Source organism: Juglans regia, unplaced genomic scaffold (assembly GCF_001411555.2).
Source record: "Juglans regia cultivar Chandler unplaced genomic scaffold, Walnut 2.0 Scaffold_739, whole genome shotgun sequence".
NCBI classification, from domain to species: Eukaryota; Viridiplantae; Streptophyta; class Magnoliopsida; order Fagales; family Juglandaceae; genus Juglans; species Juglans regia.
This window is the reverse complement of record NW_023362286.1, coordinates 62,629-82,107: the sequence shown is the minus strand read 5'-3', so window position 1 is coordinate 82,107 and position 19,479 is coordinate 62,629. Positions and strand designations below refer to the sequence as shown.

Below are 19,479 nucleotides of genomic sequence, written 5' to 3'. Positions count from 1 at the left end.
GAACAGAAAAAGTTAAAATTTTTATAAAGGACATCCTCAACAGAAAGACCGGAGGTTTTGATTTCTCTTATATGGGAATCCTACAATAGTAGTTATTAATATGTCATGGGTCATGAATCTATGTTAAACAATGTGCCATAGTTAACATATTATGTCTTGTTCTGCAGTAGCAATATCATTCAAAAGATGATATAGAGGAAAGAAGTTTAATAAGAGTAAGACTGATGTTAAAGTAAGTTCTCTTGTGAAGGAAAAAACTCAATGAAGGGAAAGGTAAATCCAAACAGCAAGTCATTCAGATCGTAAATACTATATCAGAATACAAGCTTACTCCTTAAGTTATGTATCAGATTTCAGTTTCATCCATGAAGCAGTGATTATTCAATTTAGTTCTTACCTAATTCTTACCCTCACACTTTTTTCTTTGCACATCCTTCTAATACAGTTATGACACGTTAAGCTATATACAAATCTCGGGGAAAATATATATAGAGAGACAAGTAGTACACATGCTAGGTGTCACAAAGCTTAAATCCACGTCTCCAAATATTTAATTATCTTTATATACATGTTGCTTTACCATGTATCCATTTACCATCTTGCCGTTTTTCTTCGTCCTTTCTTTTTCATTGCATATGTAGAACCAAGGAGATGCTTCTAGAAGGACAAGCTCAAATGCAAACCAGAAATGCAAGAATACTACACCATAGAAAACTCTAGATAGATTCTTTATAACAGAATTAGATAGATTCCTTATAACAGAAATGTTGATGTGTAATGCAAGGTGTCCTAAGTCCCGAATTCTATGGGATTTCTCTCTACTATGAAGCTGGTCTTATATATATATATATATATATATATATATATATATATATCTTAAAGCCTTTATGCAATATAATAGAAATAGCAGAGTTAAAACCCATTGTTTTGACCCTTGTATAACTTCACTCAACCTCATACAACATTATCTCCCCAGAATTCAAACCCATAAAACTCCTTTCTAAAAACTTTCATTATCCTCCTCAACTTAGGGACACAAAAACAAGAACCTACACAGCCCAATTCATCTTTCCCCCTCTGCAACAAACAAGCCAAGTTCTATATCATACTTGTAAGACAAATCTCACTCAAATAAAATCAACAACCTCCCCTTAAAACCCCTTTCTATCTTGGGGAATCAAGACCCTGTCCTTTTCATGGAGATCTTCCAGGAGACAAGTGAGCCTTGAATTCAGAAGAAACTGAAATCTTTGGAAATCGCAGTTGAAAGAGAGCTAGTGGGGTTGGTATTTGAGGTCTCTATACATATGGTTTGGAGCAAAAGGGATTGCTTGTCTAGAGCTCCAGTGGTTGCACCATAACAAAGAGTACACAAGTAATAGACAAATAAATCGATCTTAAGAGAAATTGGGAACTGAAAGTTACCTACTTCTCTGGGCAGAGGGGCTCCCAAACAAAGATTTGAAATGAAATGCATGCAGTCTGCAGATAGAGATGAAGAAACGCGATGCGGGTTGCTTGGCGAGGGAGGAGGGGGGTCTTCGCGGGATTCTCTCTGGTTTGCTCCGTTCAATAATCTCCTGGGGAGTGGCGGCGCTGTGCAGACGGAGGAACATCGCTCGGGGTCGCTGGACAGAGAGGTGGCTTCACCGGTGGCGGTGGGCAGAGGAATGACGCGATGCTGGCGAGGGATGAGCTTTTTCGCGCGGGGGAAATTTGAATGAATTGGGGTAGAAGAAAATAGTAGATGAAAATTGATTTTCAGGTATTCTTGAAAAATAAAAAACAAAAAATAAATAAATAAATAAACAGTGCAGCCACGTAGGGTGTGCAAAGTGTGCATCCCTACAGTGGGCTGACCCGTAGTACTACTCAGAATGAAAAGGATAATGAGTCATCGCTGGTGGGACCGCAGGCCGTGTTTTTTTATGAATTTTTTTTAGTTTCTTTTTATATAAATTCTTTTAACAAATTTAAATATTTAAAAAAAAATAAAAAAATTCACAAAATCTTTAAAAAAAATTTTCTTTAATCATAAAGTAAAATAAAAAACATAAAAAAAAATTTATTTTACTTCCTAATTAAGGAAGTCTTTTCTAATGATTTTTTTTTATTTTATAATTAAGAAAATAGGTTTTAATAATATTTCAAATTTATTTTATTTTTTTAAATATTAAAAAAATCTCTATAAAAAATAACTGAAAAAAAAATACATAAAAAAAACACATACTAAACCTTTCAGCAGGAGCTACCAGTGGAGGCTCAAGTAGTACCGAAAGGAAAAAAACCATTCAAAAAAGTCTGTGTTTTGCTATTTACAGATTTAATCAACTGTGTAGCAGTGTATTGTGTTAATTCTCCTTCTTATTACGTGTTTGATGCTAGTTGGAGGGCTGCTTTTCTCCTGCAAACAAAGGATATATATATATATATATATATATATATATATATATATATATATATATTTAATATACCATGAAGGAAGCGGAATGAGATAAACAATAGTAAGAGAAGAAGAAATAGGGACCAAATAAATCGATGTAGTGAAAATAGAAGTGCAGGACTGGATAATTGGAACTTAGAATAATGAAAATAAATTGAAAGCAAGACCAGATAATTGGAACTTAGAATAATGAAAATAAATTGAAAGCAGGACCAGATAACTGGAAGTAGTGAAAGTAATGCAGAACCAAATAACTGAAATTAGTAATAATAATGAAAATAAATTTAAAGCAGTTTAGAAATAGTGACAATATTTATTTATGGTGAAATAACTTACAAGGAAAATTCAAAAAGGCATAAGGATTTTCAAGAGAAATCCGGATAGTATGAAAGGGAGAGAGGAGAAGAAGGTATTCGGAAGAAAATGAATTCTAAATAAAAGTGATGTCTTCTTATGAAGTAAGGTTTTCCTTTTATAGATGAAGGGGCCACCAATTACAATTATTAGAGCAATAAAGTGAATAGTAAAAATAGCAGGAATCTGGCAGTTGGAGTCTGCCAATGTCGAATCAAGTGAGGAGGTTAATCAGTCTTTACGACGGTAGCCTTTCACAGTTCTAGTCGGTTTGTGCCAACGAATCATTCATCTTCAAATAACTTTGGGGTATCTTCTGAATCATGTCCAAATATATTGTTGTATGCGTCAACAACTGAAGCTTCGGATGATACTTCCGATTTGTTATCAGAATTATCATTTTCAAGGGACTTCTTTAACAAATAAATCAAATCTTTTTTATTAAGCCATCCAAGAACATTATTCTTTTTAGACTTTGAGAATTTATCAGATTTAATAGTTGTAGAAGAGGAAGCATTAGCTTTTTCCCTCTATTTAGTGTTCTCAGTAGTAGTGGTCGCTTAGATCAGTGGGTATCCAGGCGATGTTGATTGATGAACAATAACAGGGAATTCCTCAGTATTTTTCAGATATGGAGTAGCGTAGGGGAAATCGCTGGTAATGTGATCAATAATGTCTTGTGTATGGGGATATCTATCCCACCATTTGACAAAGCAGCAACGAACCAACAAGTTACCATTTCTCTCATAACTCCATTTTAGAATCCAATGGACTTTATACCTTTTGCATAAATGGAGGGAGTAAGGAAATTTGGCATCCTGACAATCCAATTTTGAAACAATTGCATTAGCAAAACATTTAATAGATTTCTGAAGTTGTATAGGAAAAACATCAGGAATGGGACCAAACTGGTTCCACCATTTTAAGAACCCAAGGGGAAATTTGCTTTTGAATTTCTTATCAAAATTAAAAAATCAGGAGTGACTCATGTTTGCAGTCTGAAACAACATAAATTTGGACCAGACACTTTTCGTCCTAAGATTATATTGCCCTTAGATATTATGATTTCTCTACAGAAAATACTGTAAGATTATAAAGAAACAATTTTATCCTTTTACTTGGTTCAAATTCTTACTATGGTCTTACTTGGAGTTTAATAAAGAGAATCTTTCAAAGCTTTAATCACAATCGTTATGAATAGCAACATGATTGGTTTAAAATTGCTTTTAATTACACAAGACTTTGGATGTAGGTCTTTGGAGTCAAGAGGGATCTGGGTAGGGGTGGCAATATGTGACACGATCCGTTAACCCAACACGAACACGACACGATAAAAGTGGGTTAGGGTTTAGCCTTAACGGGTTTTGGTCAAAACGGGTTGACCCGTTATGACACGATTGCTTAACGGGTCACTAACGGGTCAACCCGTTATGACCCGTTAAGAAAATTAAATTTACCTTTATACCCTTAGACCTAAAGGGCAAGGAGGATGCTCTACTTTCTTCTTCAAATTCTAAATTTGTTTAGATCAGTATTTTAAATTTTTTATTATATTTGGGATTGTAATATTAATATATTAATATTATATGTTTTGTTTATTATATTTGATAATGAATATTATTATAAATTGTGTAGATCATATTTGTTTGGATTGTAATTTTAGACTTGTAGTTAGTTTTTTATTTTTTATAGATATTATTTATATTTAAATATTTATATAAAATCAATTAAGTCAAACGGGTCGTGTCGTGTCGTATCTATTCAACCCATTAACGTAAGCGGGTTGAAACGGAACGGGTCGTGTCGTGTCGTGTCGTGTCATATCGTGTCAATTTATTTATTATTCATTAACGGGTCATAACGGGTCGTGTCGTGTCAACCCGTTATCTTACCGTGTCGTGCTCGGGTTTGGAATTTTAACACGAAATCCTTAACGGGTCGTGTTCGTGTTGACCCGTTAAGTGTAATGTACATGCCTTGACACGACACGAACACGACCCGTTAACACGATTTGACACCCCTAGACCTGGGCTGCTGCCATTACATGGTTGTCTTCCAATATGGATCTGCTATTCTGTTTAATATTGAGGATCATGAAGCTAAAACTTACCTGGACATAGTTCGAAGACATGCTTCTGGATTGCTTCCTGAGATGAGGAAAGATGGTCAAATTCTTTAAGAGTGGGATTAAGTTTTTTTAACAGCACAAATCTTTTATCCAAATGAGCGCTGTATTTAGGTTCATCTATTTTTGTTCCCAATAGCTGCTCTCCACTGTCATTAAGTATGAAATAGTTTTGTAGCTATGTGATTTTGTTCTTTGCTATCTTGTAGTTTGTTGAGTCCATTAGCTTCATCTCCGTGTTGGTCAATGGAAATTTCCCCCATAGTTTTATAAATACATTTCTACTTACCATGTGAACAATTGTGTACTTACCTATGGCTCTCTGTGTCTTTGCTCTAGACTATGCTATAAAAGAGAAATCATCACTGGTTGAGGATATGCGGGGAGGTCCAGACCATATTGCTCTCAAAACATTGGACATTGATGGTGTCCTCATTATAGAAAGTGTGCTTGGCCAAAGTATATAGCTTTGGATTATTTCGATTCACAGGTAATTTCTTGGTAGGATTTCCAAGTTTGTATTTATTCTGCAAGTTGTTGAGTGGAGTAGAAATTACTTGGTTTCTTGCTTTTAAACCACTTTTGGTGCATTTCAGATTCTATAGGCTTGAACAGTTAGAATATAAGCATTTAAGATGTCTATTGATTTTCATTGTGCCATGGAACCATGGCTTATGTTGCTTAAAACATCATAATATTTTTCAAGGAGTTTTGATCGAAACCAAGTTAAACTTCAATGACCTTAACCCCCCCCCCCCCCTTCTCTCTCTCTCTCTCTCACACACACACACACCCGCGCGTGCACAGGTTGATGATATGTACAAGAATTTGCAGACATAAATCGTGGAATGGAGGAAACCGGAACTTTTACAAAGGATAAGAAGAAGCTCCTTCAACTTGTTGGGAAGGCTAATTCAATTCTAGCTTGTGCGAGGCAGGTTTGGGGCATAAAACAAAACACAAAATTCTCATCTAATCTCATCTCATCTCATCATTACACTTTTTTTAAATCTCCATACAAAATATAATAAACAATTCAACTTTTTTAAATCTCAATACACATTTTTCAAATTTCAAAATAATAATAATATTAAAACTTAATATTTTAAACTTCAAAACAAAATATAAAATTCTCATCTCACCCCCCAAACCTATTCTAAAAGTTGGTATTCTTGAGGGGTAATGCCATTAATGGCATTAATGCCAGTAATGCCATTGCGACTGTTTTTTTGTCTCATTCCATGCGACAGAATGTTGCTGGTTATGTGTTTAAGTAGTTAATGAATACCGCATAGTGGATGATCTCACTTTTACTATTCTAGGCATTAATAGCTGTTGTTACATTTTAATAAAAATTTATTTTGTAACGATTGTTTTTTTTTTTAATTGCAACGTTTGGACTAAAGCATTAACATAGATTTTTATTTGCATGCCGTTGTAGATTTTCTTATATTAATATATCTTTGTAATTATCTTGAAAGCTGTTTGTAATAATTTTGATTGATTTAATGTTGTACGTATTCATTTAGTAGGCATGCATTGCATTTATGGCTATTAAGGTGCTAGTTTTCCAACTAGGACTTTAACTCATGTATATGAGTTATCCTTTTTTTGACTGATGGAAAAATAGCTCCAATTTGAGAAATCCATCTTTGCAATATTTTCAATGTTTGATTGATAATGATTTTTTACGATTTTGTTTTAAGGCTTAGCCGTTTCAAATCATTATTTTGTGCGTTAACTTATGCAGAGTTTAATTTTTCGGTTACTTTATGAGCCGTTTGACTGTAATTATTAGCAAGTTTTACTAGCCTATAAATAGGTGCTTTGGTTATCAGTCAGATGCGCTGCATAAAAAATTTATACTATTTCATCTGATAGTTTTTGTGTGTTCGAGAGATTCTAAATAAAAGATAAGTGTTTCTTTTTGTGGAGCTTTGGATTCAACTATTTGTACAGAATTAATTTAGGCTATACGACAATCAGTTGGCCTGTTGTATCTTGGAGGAGTCAATTCAAGAGGAGTTTTACAACATCGGATAATTTGAGATTTTGTACACGATAGAGGGCTTGAATCTCCCTAAAGAGAGCGATATTTCCGTATTTCAGTCCAAACTGACTTCATTTTATTTTTAATTTAATTGTAATTTTTATTATATTATTATATATTTCACCAACAATAACAAATGCCTCTACTTGGCTCCATCACTCCTGCAGATTAAGATTAAGCTCACTATATATGATGTTGGTTGAGTTTACATTTAACAAGGAGAAATTACAGTCCAACAAAACCCCATGCTTGGGTCAAGTAATTGTGAACTTAAATGAATCCAAGTTACTCCGAAATTGAAATCAGGTTACTTAAAGACTTGAGCCTACCCTACCTCATCTCATTATGCTAAATATGCTTGTTTAAAGTTAGTTCGGCTCATGAAGCTTGAATAAAGCTGTTTCTTCTCATTCATGTTGCCTCCAGGCTTCGGTTGGGCTCATTAAGCTTGAACAAAGCTGTTTCATGACTCTGGAGTCATTACAACTTGTTCCCTGGCTTCCAAAGCTAGGCACCAAATAAAGTGAGAACTCTGTAAATCTACTATGATTTGGCTTTACAAAGATCAGATAACCTGAAAATCGGTTCATTAAAGTTGGTTACTTTTGAACATGTTTGAGCATAACTTTCATAATTCCCTGATATTTTTTTTACAGCCTTTTGGGTACATGAATTTGGTTCAAGTTTGCTTCTTGCAGCCTCTTCATATTTGTTTGGTTCTTTTATTATTCAGATCAGAAATTGCTCGGAGGGATGTCAAGTATGCTCAAATACATGCATATCTTCGTGAGGAGTATGAAGTGACTCAACGCTTTGAAAATTTGGATTTCAAATTAAAATTTGTGGAGGTATGCCTGTCCTTATGTCCGTATGGATATATATGTTTCATTTGGGTCACTTAGAAATCGAGTTTGTTACTTAATTAGGAAAAAAAAGAAATAGTGCACAGTCAAGGCAAAAATAAAGAAGATAATATCTGATTTGATTTGTATCCAAATTCCATCTGGCGGAAGTAATATAATTCTGTCATATGTTTGGATGGCTTGTCCTTGTACTTTCATGGTTATAGTTAACTCTTCATTTGTAGAATAACATTCATTTCCTCTTAAAAGTCCTCCAAAGTAGGAACTCTGATCTCTTAAAATGGCGTGTCATTGGCATGTGAGTAATGTTAGGTGTCATTGGCACGTGAGTAATGTTAGATATAATTTCGATATGTCCAACTCCAATATAGTCATTTTATAAATAAAAAAAAAATAGGTCGTTTCATACAGATTCCACGGATATTGTACTTTTTTTTAAAAAAAAATTGTATAGAAATTGCACACCTTAAAATAATACAAATAATTTTTTTCTAGAGTTACAAATTTAGGATTGATCAACGAATGTGTCTAGTTGTTCTTCTAGGATTTTTCTCTCTGGAAGACGAGATAATCTAAGTCTGAAATCCATTCATGGAAAATGCAGCGTGGTTATATGTGTCTGCGTTATAAAGGAGGTCATGTGAGAGCATGGGCTCTTCGCCCCATGCAGTGCAGCATAGAGTTTGCCTTTAGACTTGATTATCTCCGAAAGAATGGTTCTTGACCCAAAATTACCTGATTGCATCTTCCACAACTTAGCCATACCATAAAAAAAAAAAAATGCTTGGCATAAGCACAAAAAAATAAAAACTCATTAAAATATACCCAATATCAATAGAATAACGGCACGAGCTGCCAATTGTTCAGCTTCTTTCTTGTTTATTCCAGCTTCACCGGTGTACATTACACCATTGAAAACCAAAGAAGATATGAAAACTGGAAGCAGCCCTTGTGGTTGAATAGTGTTATAAGTAGGCATTTCCAGATTCATCTTGACAGCAAATTCATGAAAGATAGACTTGCAAAATACCGTATCCTACAAAGTAAGCATCAAATAGTTAATTGAACACAGTAAAAACTAAGATGGCAGACAATATTGGCAGCGCAAAAAAATAAAAAGAACAAATTGGTAAAGAGCAGAATCTTCGGGTCATAAGGCCTAGTCGGAATACTTGCTTATACACTGAAGACTGTAAACTCAAGTCACAGTTCTGTTGAGGACTTATAAGCAACCACTTGATGCGGCAACACTGACAAGGTAGCGAAGAAGTTACACAGATCAGGAAAAAAAAAAAAATCAAATAAAAGATCTAACTAAGGAGTGCAAAACAAGGAGGTTTTATAATGTCCAACAAAATCCTATATGAAAGGCTTTTTTTTCACCCCAAACGAAATACATATACAGTAAGACGCAAGTTATTTTGTTTACTGGGCTACTGAACACGATGGGGCTTGATTCACTGGCAAGGTAGCAATCGGCATCCTGCAAAATCTCACAAGAAGTTAACTTACAATTCAGCAACCCAAAAAGGTATAAAAGAACTACATTACTTTATGCACAGAACAAGAATGGCAAGGAAGATATTCAGGGTATTCAATGGCTAATGAGAGAAAGGTAATTCAATAGAAATAAGCAATACAAGCATCTTCACTAGGCTGTATTGACATTGAAAGAAATAAACTACGCAACTAGATATGGCATGATACGAACATCCCCATGATGTGTAGAATGATTACAAATAAGTATCAAAGGGAGGGATTATAGCCAGACAGCCAGGGAGTATAGAAAAATTGTAAAACACAGGTTAGCTGGAATACGCTCAACGGTCTGCAACTTCGCTTCCATTGTATTGCACTGCTAATGTGGGGTCTCAACATGCACCGCAATTTAGGTTGACTGTGACTGTGGACGGGAAAACATATACTTCACCCAAGTTCAACTAAAAAATAAAAGATAACAATTATAAGATGCTAAAAAAGTCATATGAACCCTCCGGATAAATAGAAAAAAGAAGAGTTGCATATGCCCAAAGTCAAAAATAAACAATCTTGAAGCAACAAACCTGATGAATGAGAGGGCAACCTTCATTCTTTATCTTTTGTAATATGTTTTCGAGTGCAAGTTTGGCTACCATCTTGCACAGCTGCTTTTCGATGTGAAAACGTGTTGGGAGAAGTATAAATTTCCCGTCCACAGTCATAGTCGACCTAAATAGTGCATGTTGAGACCCCTCATTAGCAGTACAATTATCGCAAAATTGCAGACTTTTGAGTGTATTCCTGCAAACGGTTCTTGTGCATCAACTGTTTTGAAATGCCTAAACAAAACATTACCCACATAGCTTTTAGAGATTACTTCTTTACCTCTGTCAGTGTCACAAATTCAACAATATATAATGGCTCATCATATAAAAATAATCTTAAATATAAACTCACACAAATACAGCAATAACAAAAATGGATTAAACAATAATTAACACAAACCATTTTGACATTTTCGAGAATCATATGATAATAAAGACAGTTCCAAAGTCACACAAATTGCTTAATATACAGAAAAATAGAGGTAAATTAGCACACTATTTAGATAGCAACTTGTACAAGAAAAACAAAGACACCATCAACAAATTACATGATCTTGCTCATTTCATTGAGTGTACGACAATATATACATAAATCGTAACGAGCTAGCACAAATGCAACAACATTACTCTCCACGGTCCCTCCCACTTAAAGATCTTATCGCAAATTCGAAAAATTAATTCTTTCTTAACCCAGAGTCTACCAGATGGAAAACTGCTTAATAAACATGCATATTTTTATCTAACAATTCTTTTTTAAAAGAAGCAACTACATCAACAATATAGGAAAGTTAAGCACACAAAAAATGAAGGAGATTTTAAAATATTAAAATTATAAAAAGAAAACAAATTTAGATTACCCCTCTCTCTCTCCTAATATTGAGAGGGGAATCTAAAGAATTAAGAAATACAAGTACATTAATATTTTAAACAATAAAATTTTTTCAATCCCCACTGAAAGATAGAGAAAGCGGACGATTTGTTTGTTGAGAGAAAATGTAGGACATCAATTTGCAAACAGAAAAATAACAAGTTCACGAATATTTGGGATAGAGAAGCAACAAAAAAATTTAATCAAAGCTCACATATTTCATCGCTTTAGACCGCTTAAGAGAAATATAAAACCCAAAACTGTTACCGGAAGTGTCATCGTCTCTAACTCACCAGAAGAAGTGGACGACACTGCAGATGGAGGCAAAGGCTGAACCGGAAAAGGAACAGGGGTCATATCTGGAGCCGAAACCTGATGCTGAGGAAAAGGACTCAAACTCGGTTCGCCCATTATAACGGGCCGGATTGCAGCCATGAGAGAGAGAGAGAGAAGCAGTGACTGAGTACAGACCAGAAGAGATGACTTAAATAAGCGAACCCTAAACCACAGAAAAAAATAAATTAATTAAAAGAAAAATTAAGCGTACCCTAACTCTGGTGAGCAGCTCTATTTTGCAGGCAAAAGCCTGGTTCAGACCTTCTTATACTAAAAAGCATCAGTTCAGCAATCAATACTGCTAAAGATGGTATGATTTGGAGAATTGCCAGCGGAGAAGAGGTCCAGATATGGTAAGATAAGCGGATTCCGAATCTGGCACAATAATATCTCCTGTGAAAACACTGTCAAACAATTGCCAAGGCCGCTCCCTAGTACTAGGTGGTGGAATATGCAGATGCCTAAAGATATTTTCTGGAAAGAAGATACGAAACAGATCGTAAAGATAGCCGCAGCCCATGCCACCAATTTAATGGACTCCATACATATAAATGATGATTGTTTTACAGTCAAGAGTGCCTGTCACCTATGCATACAAAGGCAAGATAAAAAAAAAAGGCGAAATTCAAGGGGTGCATAAAGACCTTCTTATACATGAAAAAGCATCAGTTCGGCAATCTGATTTGGAGAATTGCCAGCGGAGAAGAGGTCAAGATATGGTAAGATATGTGGATTCCGAATCTGGCACAATAATATCTCCTGTGAAAACACTGTCAAACAATTGCCAAGGCCGCTCCCTAGTACTAGGTGGTGGAATATGCAGATGCCTAAAGATATTCTCTGTAAAGGAGATACGAAACAGATATTACCAATTCCTTCGACGACTTCCTTCTACAAAAATGAAACACGAACTCGAAAAAGAAGAATTCTTGAATAACATAAGTTACCCATTTATTTTTCCTCTGAGAAAACCGAACTACAGCATGAGCCTGCTAGCAAGTTGCAATCATACCAAATAAAGGAATAAATAATTCAAGAAGATAGTCAATATAAAAACATAAGTTCCCGCTTGTTAGTCGGTCTCAGAGGAAATTATGGAAAAGAAATGCATATCTCGAGTTGCAACGCTGGAGAAGTTTAATAAATTATTTTTTTACTCCCTCTCGAGTCTGGAACAAAACAATAGAAGGCAAAAAAATAAAAAGAACAAATAGCTAAAAGAGCAGAATCTTCGGGTTCTGTTGAGGACTTAAAGCAACCACTTGATGCGACAACACTGACAAGGTAGCGAAGAAGTAATACAGATCCAAAAAAAAAAAAAAAAGATCCAAAAAAAAGATCTAACTAAATACATACACAGTAAGACGCAAGTTATTTTGTTTACTGGGCTACTGAACACGATAGGGCTTGATTCACTGGCAAGGTAGCAATCGGCATCCTGCAAAATCTCACAAGAAGTTAACTTACAATTCAGCAACCCAAAAAGGTATAAAAGAACTACATTACTTTATGCACAGAACAAGAATGGCAAGGAAGATATTCAGGGTATTCAATGGCTAATGAGACAAAGGTAATTCAATAGAAATAAGCAATACAAGCAACTTCACTAGGCTGTATTGACATTGAAATAAATAAACTACGCAACTAGATATGGCACGATACGAACATCCCCATGATGTGTAGAATGATTACAAATAAGCATCAAAGGGAGGGATTATAGCCAGACAGCCTGGGAGTATAGAAAAATTGTAACACAGGTTAGCAAGAATACGCTCAACGGCCTGCAATTTCGCTACCATTGTATTGCACTGCTAATGAGGGGTCTCAACATGCACCGCAATTTAAAACTTATACTTCTCCCAACACATTTTCACATCGAAAAGCAGCAGAGCAAGATGTAGCCAAACTTGCACTTGAGAAACATATTACAAAAGATAAAGAATGAAGGTTGGCCTCTCATTCATCAGGTTTGTTGGTTCGAGATTGTTTATTTTGACTTTGGGCGTATGCAACTCTTCTGTTTTCTATTTATCCGGAGGGTTCATATGACTTTTTTAGCATCTTATAATTGTTGTTATCTTTTATTTTTTAGTTGAACTTGGGACTCGAAAGAGTTGTCAGGTTTGTTTTTCCCGTCAATTATTGGAAAATTGTCTGAGGTTACCTGATTTACATCTTCATGGTAGTAATGATTTGCATCTTTTTTTTTTTTAATCTTTTACACGATTTAGGTTCTCCATTTTTAGTTGTAGTTCTCTCAGTCTAAAGGTCCCTAGAAATTGTTTACACCCAAATTCAAACCTTACACCTGAAGGGTGAATATAGAACGACAACTAAATAGGTCCAAATTCAACGATTTCTCAAAAGCAAATTACGATAGCTACCAGCTATAGCATTCCTTTATGGATCAAGCTTGAACAAATGAGCCAAGACCAATGGTTCGCTAAAGGGGCCCATGTTTTGTACGATTTTTTTTTTTTCTTGAGCAAGGTCAACATTCTACACTGAAACAAAACAACTAAAAATGGAGAACCTAAATCGTGTAAAAGATTTAAAAAAAAAAAAAAAACTAAAACTGAAGTCCAATCACACGATCATCCACACTCGAAGCACGATCACACTCAAAGAGAGATCACAAATATGAAAATTCACTGAGAAATTTTCTCACCAAACAATGCACTAGAAAGTGCTCTAGAAAATGTGTAGATCTAAATTTATACTGATCATAACCAATAGGATCCCTTGAATAAATCATCTGAAAATCAATTCCAATTGCAGTAAGATTCTGCTAATGGAACAAATCTCATAGAAGTTTAATCTGTAGTAGGAGTCTACTGACGGAATGAGTCTGATAGGAATTTGATCTGCAGTAGAACTTTGTTGTCGATCGTGAAATCGTCTCCTGATGAAATGCTGACATTTCGCGATAACTCTTCATTGCAGTAACAGATTTCAGATCAACCTCTTATTTGGATAAATGCAGATTCCTTGAGACTCGAGTTTTCCACTTATGACTTTTCTAAACAACCTCTAATACCTCATAGATAAACTTAATATTGTTATAGATAAAATCAATAAATAATTTACATTCATCCAAAATTACCAACTTAATGATAGGATAAACTCTATCATTTTAGTCACCTAATCCTATACAAACTTATCAACTTAGTTTCCTAGTCTTAACTAAACTTTTACATCTACAATCTTCCCATTTTGCGGATTGGTGACAAAGTCAACTTGAGGAATGTCTTACATCTACAATCTCTCCCTTTGGCGGATTTATAACAAAACCAATTTGATGAATGTAAAGTGTACCTGAGACAAAAACAACTAGTAGACCAAGATCTCGTGAAGCATCATTAACTAATATTAAAAGTTCACTTCAAAGCATTCACTTGAAAATCAATGAAATTAGATTTGGAACTGAACTAAACCATATTTCACAAAATATTAAAATTAATCATTAGCCACAAACGAATTTTAGTTACACTACTTTACTGGTGCTACTCCCCCTTAGTCTTCTATTGCTACTCCCCCTCACTTTTTACTCCCCCTTCACAAAAGATCTTTTAGCGCAAAGACTTTTTAACTCCCTCTCAACAGTACATTTAAATCTCACCCTTTTTGTCACTAATTTGACAAAACTCATAAAATAATAAATATCACTTATGTGAGCCGAGATGAAGACAGTAAAAAAGACATGATGAACAACTCTCATGTGTCTTAACTTTTCATGGATTAAATGCACTTGATGTATGAGCATGAATACAAGTAAAATCATGACAAAATGAATGAAGTAGCTTTTAGCTCATACCTAATTGAGACCACATAGTTGGGTAGTTACTACTAGAATAGGACAAATTGCTTTGTCAAGTGAATAGGCTAAGATGGTTCAAGGAACAGTAACATTAACATGTCATAATTAATGTAAAAAATAAATTATTCACATAAGCATTGACAAAGACAACTAGCCATACAAGTTTTTTCTTACTAGATAACCACAAAACTGTTGACAATATTTTTCCTCTTCTTAAGGTTCCCTTTATTTCCTTCTGTTTGTTTGGTTTATATGAAATGAAAAAAGGCAAGTTGTACTATTTTTCCTTTTTGTTCTTGTCTCCTATCTTTCTTATGTTGTATTCTTGTTAATGCTTAACATGCTTTTAATTTCCAGGATGACTATCTAACTTTCTTGCGTGTTGTTGGGAGTGAATTGATTAAAAAATACTTGGTGATGGCCCAAAATTAGTGAGGGAACTCTTCAGAGTAGCTGATGACCTCTCACCTTTAATTGTTTTCATTGATGAAATTGATGCAGTCGGTACAAAGAGGTGAGGTAGTGAACTTTTAATCTGACATTTTTGTTTCATTGAATATTTAAACCTTGCATTTCTAGACTGCAGATACACACATCAAGGATGACATTGGCTGATGATGTTAACTTAGAGGAATTTGTTCAAGGTTAGTAATTGGTTGTTTGGGATGGGATTAACTTCTCTGTGCAGTTTCAATTCCCTCCTCAATATTCTCTAGTGCATGTATATGACTTGAAAACTCCTTATTTTTCAGCAGCTTTTTGTCAATGGACTTCTTTTTCTTGTTCTTCTTTCTAGATCCACAGCAGAAGCAGCACCATTTTAGCCAACAATTACATGTCTTCCCAGGAGGTTTATTTTTTATTGGGGCATCATATCCATAGAGTGCCAGCCTATTGAAGACACACCCAGTTCCAAACTTTTTAATGTTCCAAAATGGATCAAGGGAAGAGATAGCCGCTAGTATCTTTTCCATCTGAACTACTGCAAAACGTTTGCATGAGATCTGGATCCATTTATGAGTTTTTTTATTTGGGACTCAGAAGCATATTCGTTTATCTATAATATAATTTTCAAAGCATGACCTTTTCTTCTGTTGAGTCAAGTCATCCATTTTTCTGTTATATAACCAAAAATTTTGTAATTTAAGTTTAAAATAATTTTGTAATTTAGGTGTTATTCTTAGAACATTTGTTGTGAAATGGGTGAAATAATCCCATTTTGCAGGCAGCTTCATTTGTATCTTCATCCATGTGGTGCCACCAAGAAATAGTGTCAATTTTCATTACATTATTCAAATTTTCTTAATTTGTCTCTAGTAAGATCATATGCCATTAAACCATTGATGTCTATTCACAAGACTTGATACATCATTAATTAGCAGAAATTTTATATTCAATGGGTTGAACCTTCACCCTAATTGATGCCATATTTTTTTTTATAAAAATATTTTAAAAAGTGTTTAAATTATCTTTTTAAAACAATATGGGCAATTTAAGTTTTTTTTAAGTTTTAAAGTATTTAAAAAAAATAAAATAAGTGCTATACAATCATTTTTTTAAGTTTTAAAGTATTTTTAAAAAAATAAAAAATAAAACAAAAACCAGATTTATCCGGTTATAACCCGGATTAAATCTGGTTATAATCCGGATCCGGATTAAATCCAGATATCCGGTTACAATCCGGATTTAATCCGGTTATCCGCCAGGATTAAATCCGGATTAATCCGGACGGATAACCGCCCGGATTTTAGCATCCGGATCCGGATGAACACCCCTACCTAGCAGTGCTACATTTTTTAATGATGTAGTACGAGTTTGTTTTATAAGTGTAAAAAAAAAAATTATATTTTTATAGTTTTAAATATTTAAAAAATAATTATTCACAACATTAATAAAAAATATTTTTTTATCATTATATAAAAAAATTGAAATTTCTATTATAATGAGAGGAATCTTCAAAGAGTTTTATGAGAAGATTTAAGAAAAAGCAACAACAATATTTATCTTTACTTTTTTTTTTTTCATCTCTCTAATTCTGTCCAACATGGTGCAACAACAATATTTACCTAATTGACAGGATCTGGACTCGAGTAACCAATTGGAAAACTAAGTTTCTATCTATTGCAGGCAAGGAAATCCTTCTCAAGGCAGTCTTCCAAGCCATCCCCACTTATGCAATGGGAATGTTTTTGCTACCAGCATCTATTACTAGTAAGTTGAACCAGATGTTCGGGAAGTTGAGGTGGGGATTTAATGAAAATTCCTCCAAAATTCAGTGGGACAATTGGAAGCAACTCAATAACAGCAAGGAAATAGGAGGCCTTGGTTTCAGAGATCTGAGGTGTTTAATACTACTTTGCTATCGAAGCAAGGTTGGAGGTCCTACAAAATCCAACATCCCTAGTGAGAAAAATTCTAAAGCAAAAATATTTTAACAAGGTTGGGTTGTTTGAAGCAAACTTGGGGACATGGCTTCCTTTTACATCGAGAGGCATATATGCAGGTTTAAAATTGTTGAAGAAAGGTCACATATGAAGGGTTGGAAATGGCCAAAAAGTAAATATATGGCAAGACAAATGGATACCTTCCTTACCCTCTCAAAAAATTATGACAATTCGAGAAGAAGATTGCTGGTGTGACAAAGTTTGTGATCTCATTGACCCTCAACTGAAGCAATAGATGGAATCTCTCCTCTATGAACATTTTTCTCAATAGGAAATAGATAGCATCAAAGCCATTCCAATTAGCTTAGGGGGGAGAGAAGACAATTTAACATGGAAGTTTACTCCTAATGGCATCTACACAGTCAAAAGTGGCTATCATCTCAGGGAATAGATGGAAAGAGAACTAGAAGGGGAATCCTCAGTCAGAACCAGGTACAACCAAGTGTGGAGGACTATTTGGAAACTAAAAGTCCCCCTGCCACTAAGATGTTTTTATGGAGAGCCTGTAGTGAGGCTCTCCCCACTCTATCTAACTTGAAAAGGAGGAAGGTAGTAGAGGATAGCCTTTGCCTGATATGCAACCAAGAATTTGAGACCTCTGGCCATGCTCTATGGGAATGTATTGCTGCTAAGGATGTGTGGTGTCAAGGAACAAAGAAAGTGCAGAAGCTATCTATCCAGAGTGATTTGGTTTTCAATGTATGGGCAGCCCTTGTTGACACTCTTGATCTAGGGGAACTTGATGAGGTAGTAGTCACAATGAGGGTTATATGGTCTAGAAGGAATGACTGTTTACATGGAAAAGATTTAAACACCCAAGTGCTGTCACTAAATAGGCCAAGGCAGAACTTTTATCTCATAAGGAGGCACTCCAACAGGAAGTTGGACTTAATCCCAAGTCTCTGGTAAGGGCTCATAGATGGTCAAAACCTACAGTAGGGTGTCTCAAGGTTAACTGGGATGCAGCTGTACAATCGAGGGAGGTGAGCATTGGCATAAGAGTTATCATCTGAGATCATCAAGGTTTTGTGATAGGTGCCCTTCATGCTAACAGACCCCTAAGAGGTAATTCTTTCTATGCTGAAGCCTATGGGCTACTTTTGGCAACCGTTTTTTGCAAGGAATTTGGATTGAGGCAATTCTGTCTAGAGGGGGATTCAAAACAAGTAGTGGACCTACTGAACCAAGATACTTCCAATTGGAGTATGGGTGGATATCTCATGGTAGATGCAAGATTTATACTTGACTCATTTGCTACTTGTCAGTTTCACATGCACATCGAGAAGCTAACATGGCAGCTCACAGTTTAGCAAAGGCGGCTCTCGAATGCATAGAAGATGTCTATGGTATTGAGATATGTCCAAATTGTATTTTACCGCTGGTTACAAAGGACATGATGTAATTTGGTTCCATTATTTGGTTCTATCGGTTTCATATAAGTGTTCGACTATGATTAATGAGATCAGTTTCTTTATAAAAAAAAAAAGAGCAGTATTTACCTGTACTTTCTCTGTATTTTTGACCAAAATTTAAAACCCAGTGGATTGGCTGTAGCCTTGTAGGCATCATTATGCAGAATAGACGGTTCACCCTATCTGTATTTTTTTCCTTGATTTTATTTAATTTTTTAAATTTTGGTAAGTGGATTATAATTACTTAAATAGTAAAATTTCACAAAAATTTGGTATGATGTAGAATCCTGAAAGCACAGCGTGCCGTATGTACCTCTAGTATAGAATGATAGGTACGGAGGTCATGGAAAGAATCAAAGATGATGAGTTTGCCATTTTTTAGTTATGTCTTTTCTATAAGTATGTGGTATGACTAATTCATGAATGAAATATTCTTTTCGAAAAAGAAAACGATGTCATGGCATTATCTCTAATCTTTAATCAATTCTTACGTATGATGAAACTTGCATTGTTTTGGGTCTCCATAGGTGTTTTGGGGTTTTGGGTCTAAGATATAAATCTATATTTTTCCTTGTAATTTTTGTTTAGCCGACAAGAAATGTTTGGGGTCCACATGTTATTGCAGTGGCTAAGTAGTTTCTAAATAATAATCAATAATAAAGAGGCAACTAGACATTTACGAC

General features: G+C 34.8%; 1 protein-coding gene and 1 pseudogene across 4 annotated transcripts; one reads left to right on the top strand and one right to left on the bottom strand.

The window, feature by feature from the left end:
* The first annotated feature begins 4,841 nt into the window (after positions 1-4,841).
* Positions 4,842-8,137, top strand: LOC109007394 (annotated as a pseudogene).
* Positions 8,138-8,300: 163 nt separating this feature from the next.
* Positions 8,301-11,535, bottom strand: LOC109007393. 4 transcript variants are annotated; one of them, XM_035687202.1, is made up of 5 exons: positions 11,335-11,535; positions 11,081-11,246; positions 9,899-10,153; positions 8,661-8,871; positions 8,301-8,570 (listed from the first exon to the last, which is right to left on the bottom strand). In XM_035687202.1, exons 3-5 carry the CDS (start codon positions 10,034-10,036, stop codon positions 8,425-8,427), a joined length of 495 nt encoding a protein of 164 aa, XP_035543095.1. In that variant the 5' UTR covers positions 10,037-10,153; positions 11,081-11,246; positions 11,335-11,535; the 3' UTR covers positions 8,301-8,424. The 4 variants fall into 4 exon arrangements, 1 of the variants encoding a protein (XP_035543095.1); XR_004799643.1 differs by lacking the exons at positions 8,301-8,570; positions 11,335-11,535 and having other exon boundaries at positions 8,779-9,085; positions 9,265-10,153; positions 11,081-11,230; XR_004799642.1 differs by lacking the exons at positions 8,301-8,570; positions 11,335-11,535 and having other exon boundaries at positions 8,779-9,775; positions 11,081-11,230.
* Between the last annotated feature and the right edge of the window lie 7,944 nt (positions 11,536-19,479).

Coding starts and splice junctions, on each gene's coding strand:
- LOC109007393 (XM_035687202.1), bottom strand. CDS start 10,036: ATGACTGTGGACGGGAAATTTATACTTCTCCCAACACGTTTTCACATC. Junction 8,872..9,898: donor GTTGCCCTCTCATTCATCAG/GTTTGTTGCTTC, acceptor CTTACTTTGTAG/GATACGGTATTTTGCAAGTC. Junction 8,571..8,660: donor CGTTATTCTATTGATATTGG/GTATATTTTAAT, acceptor AGATGCAATCAG/GTAATTTTGGGTCAAGAACC.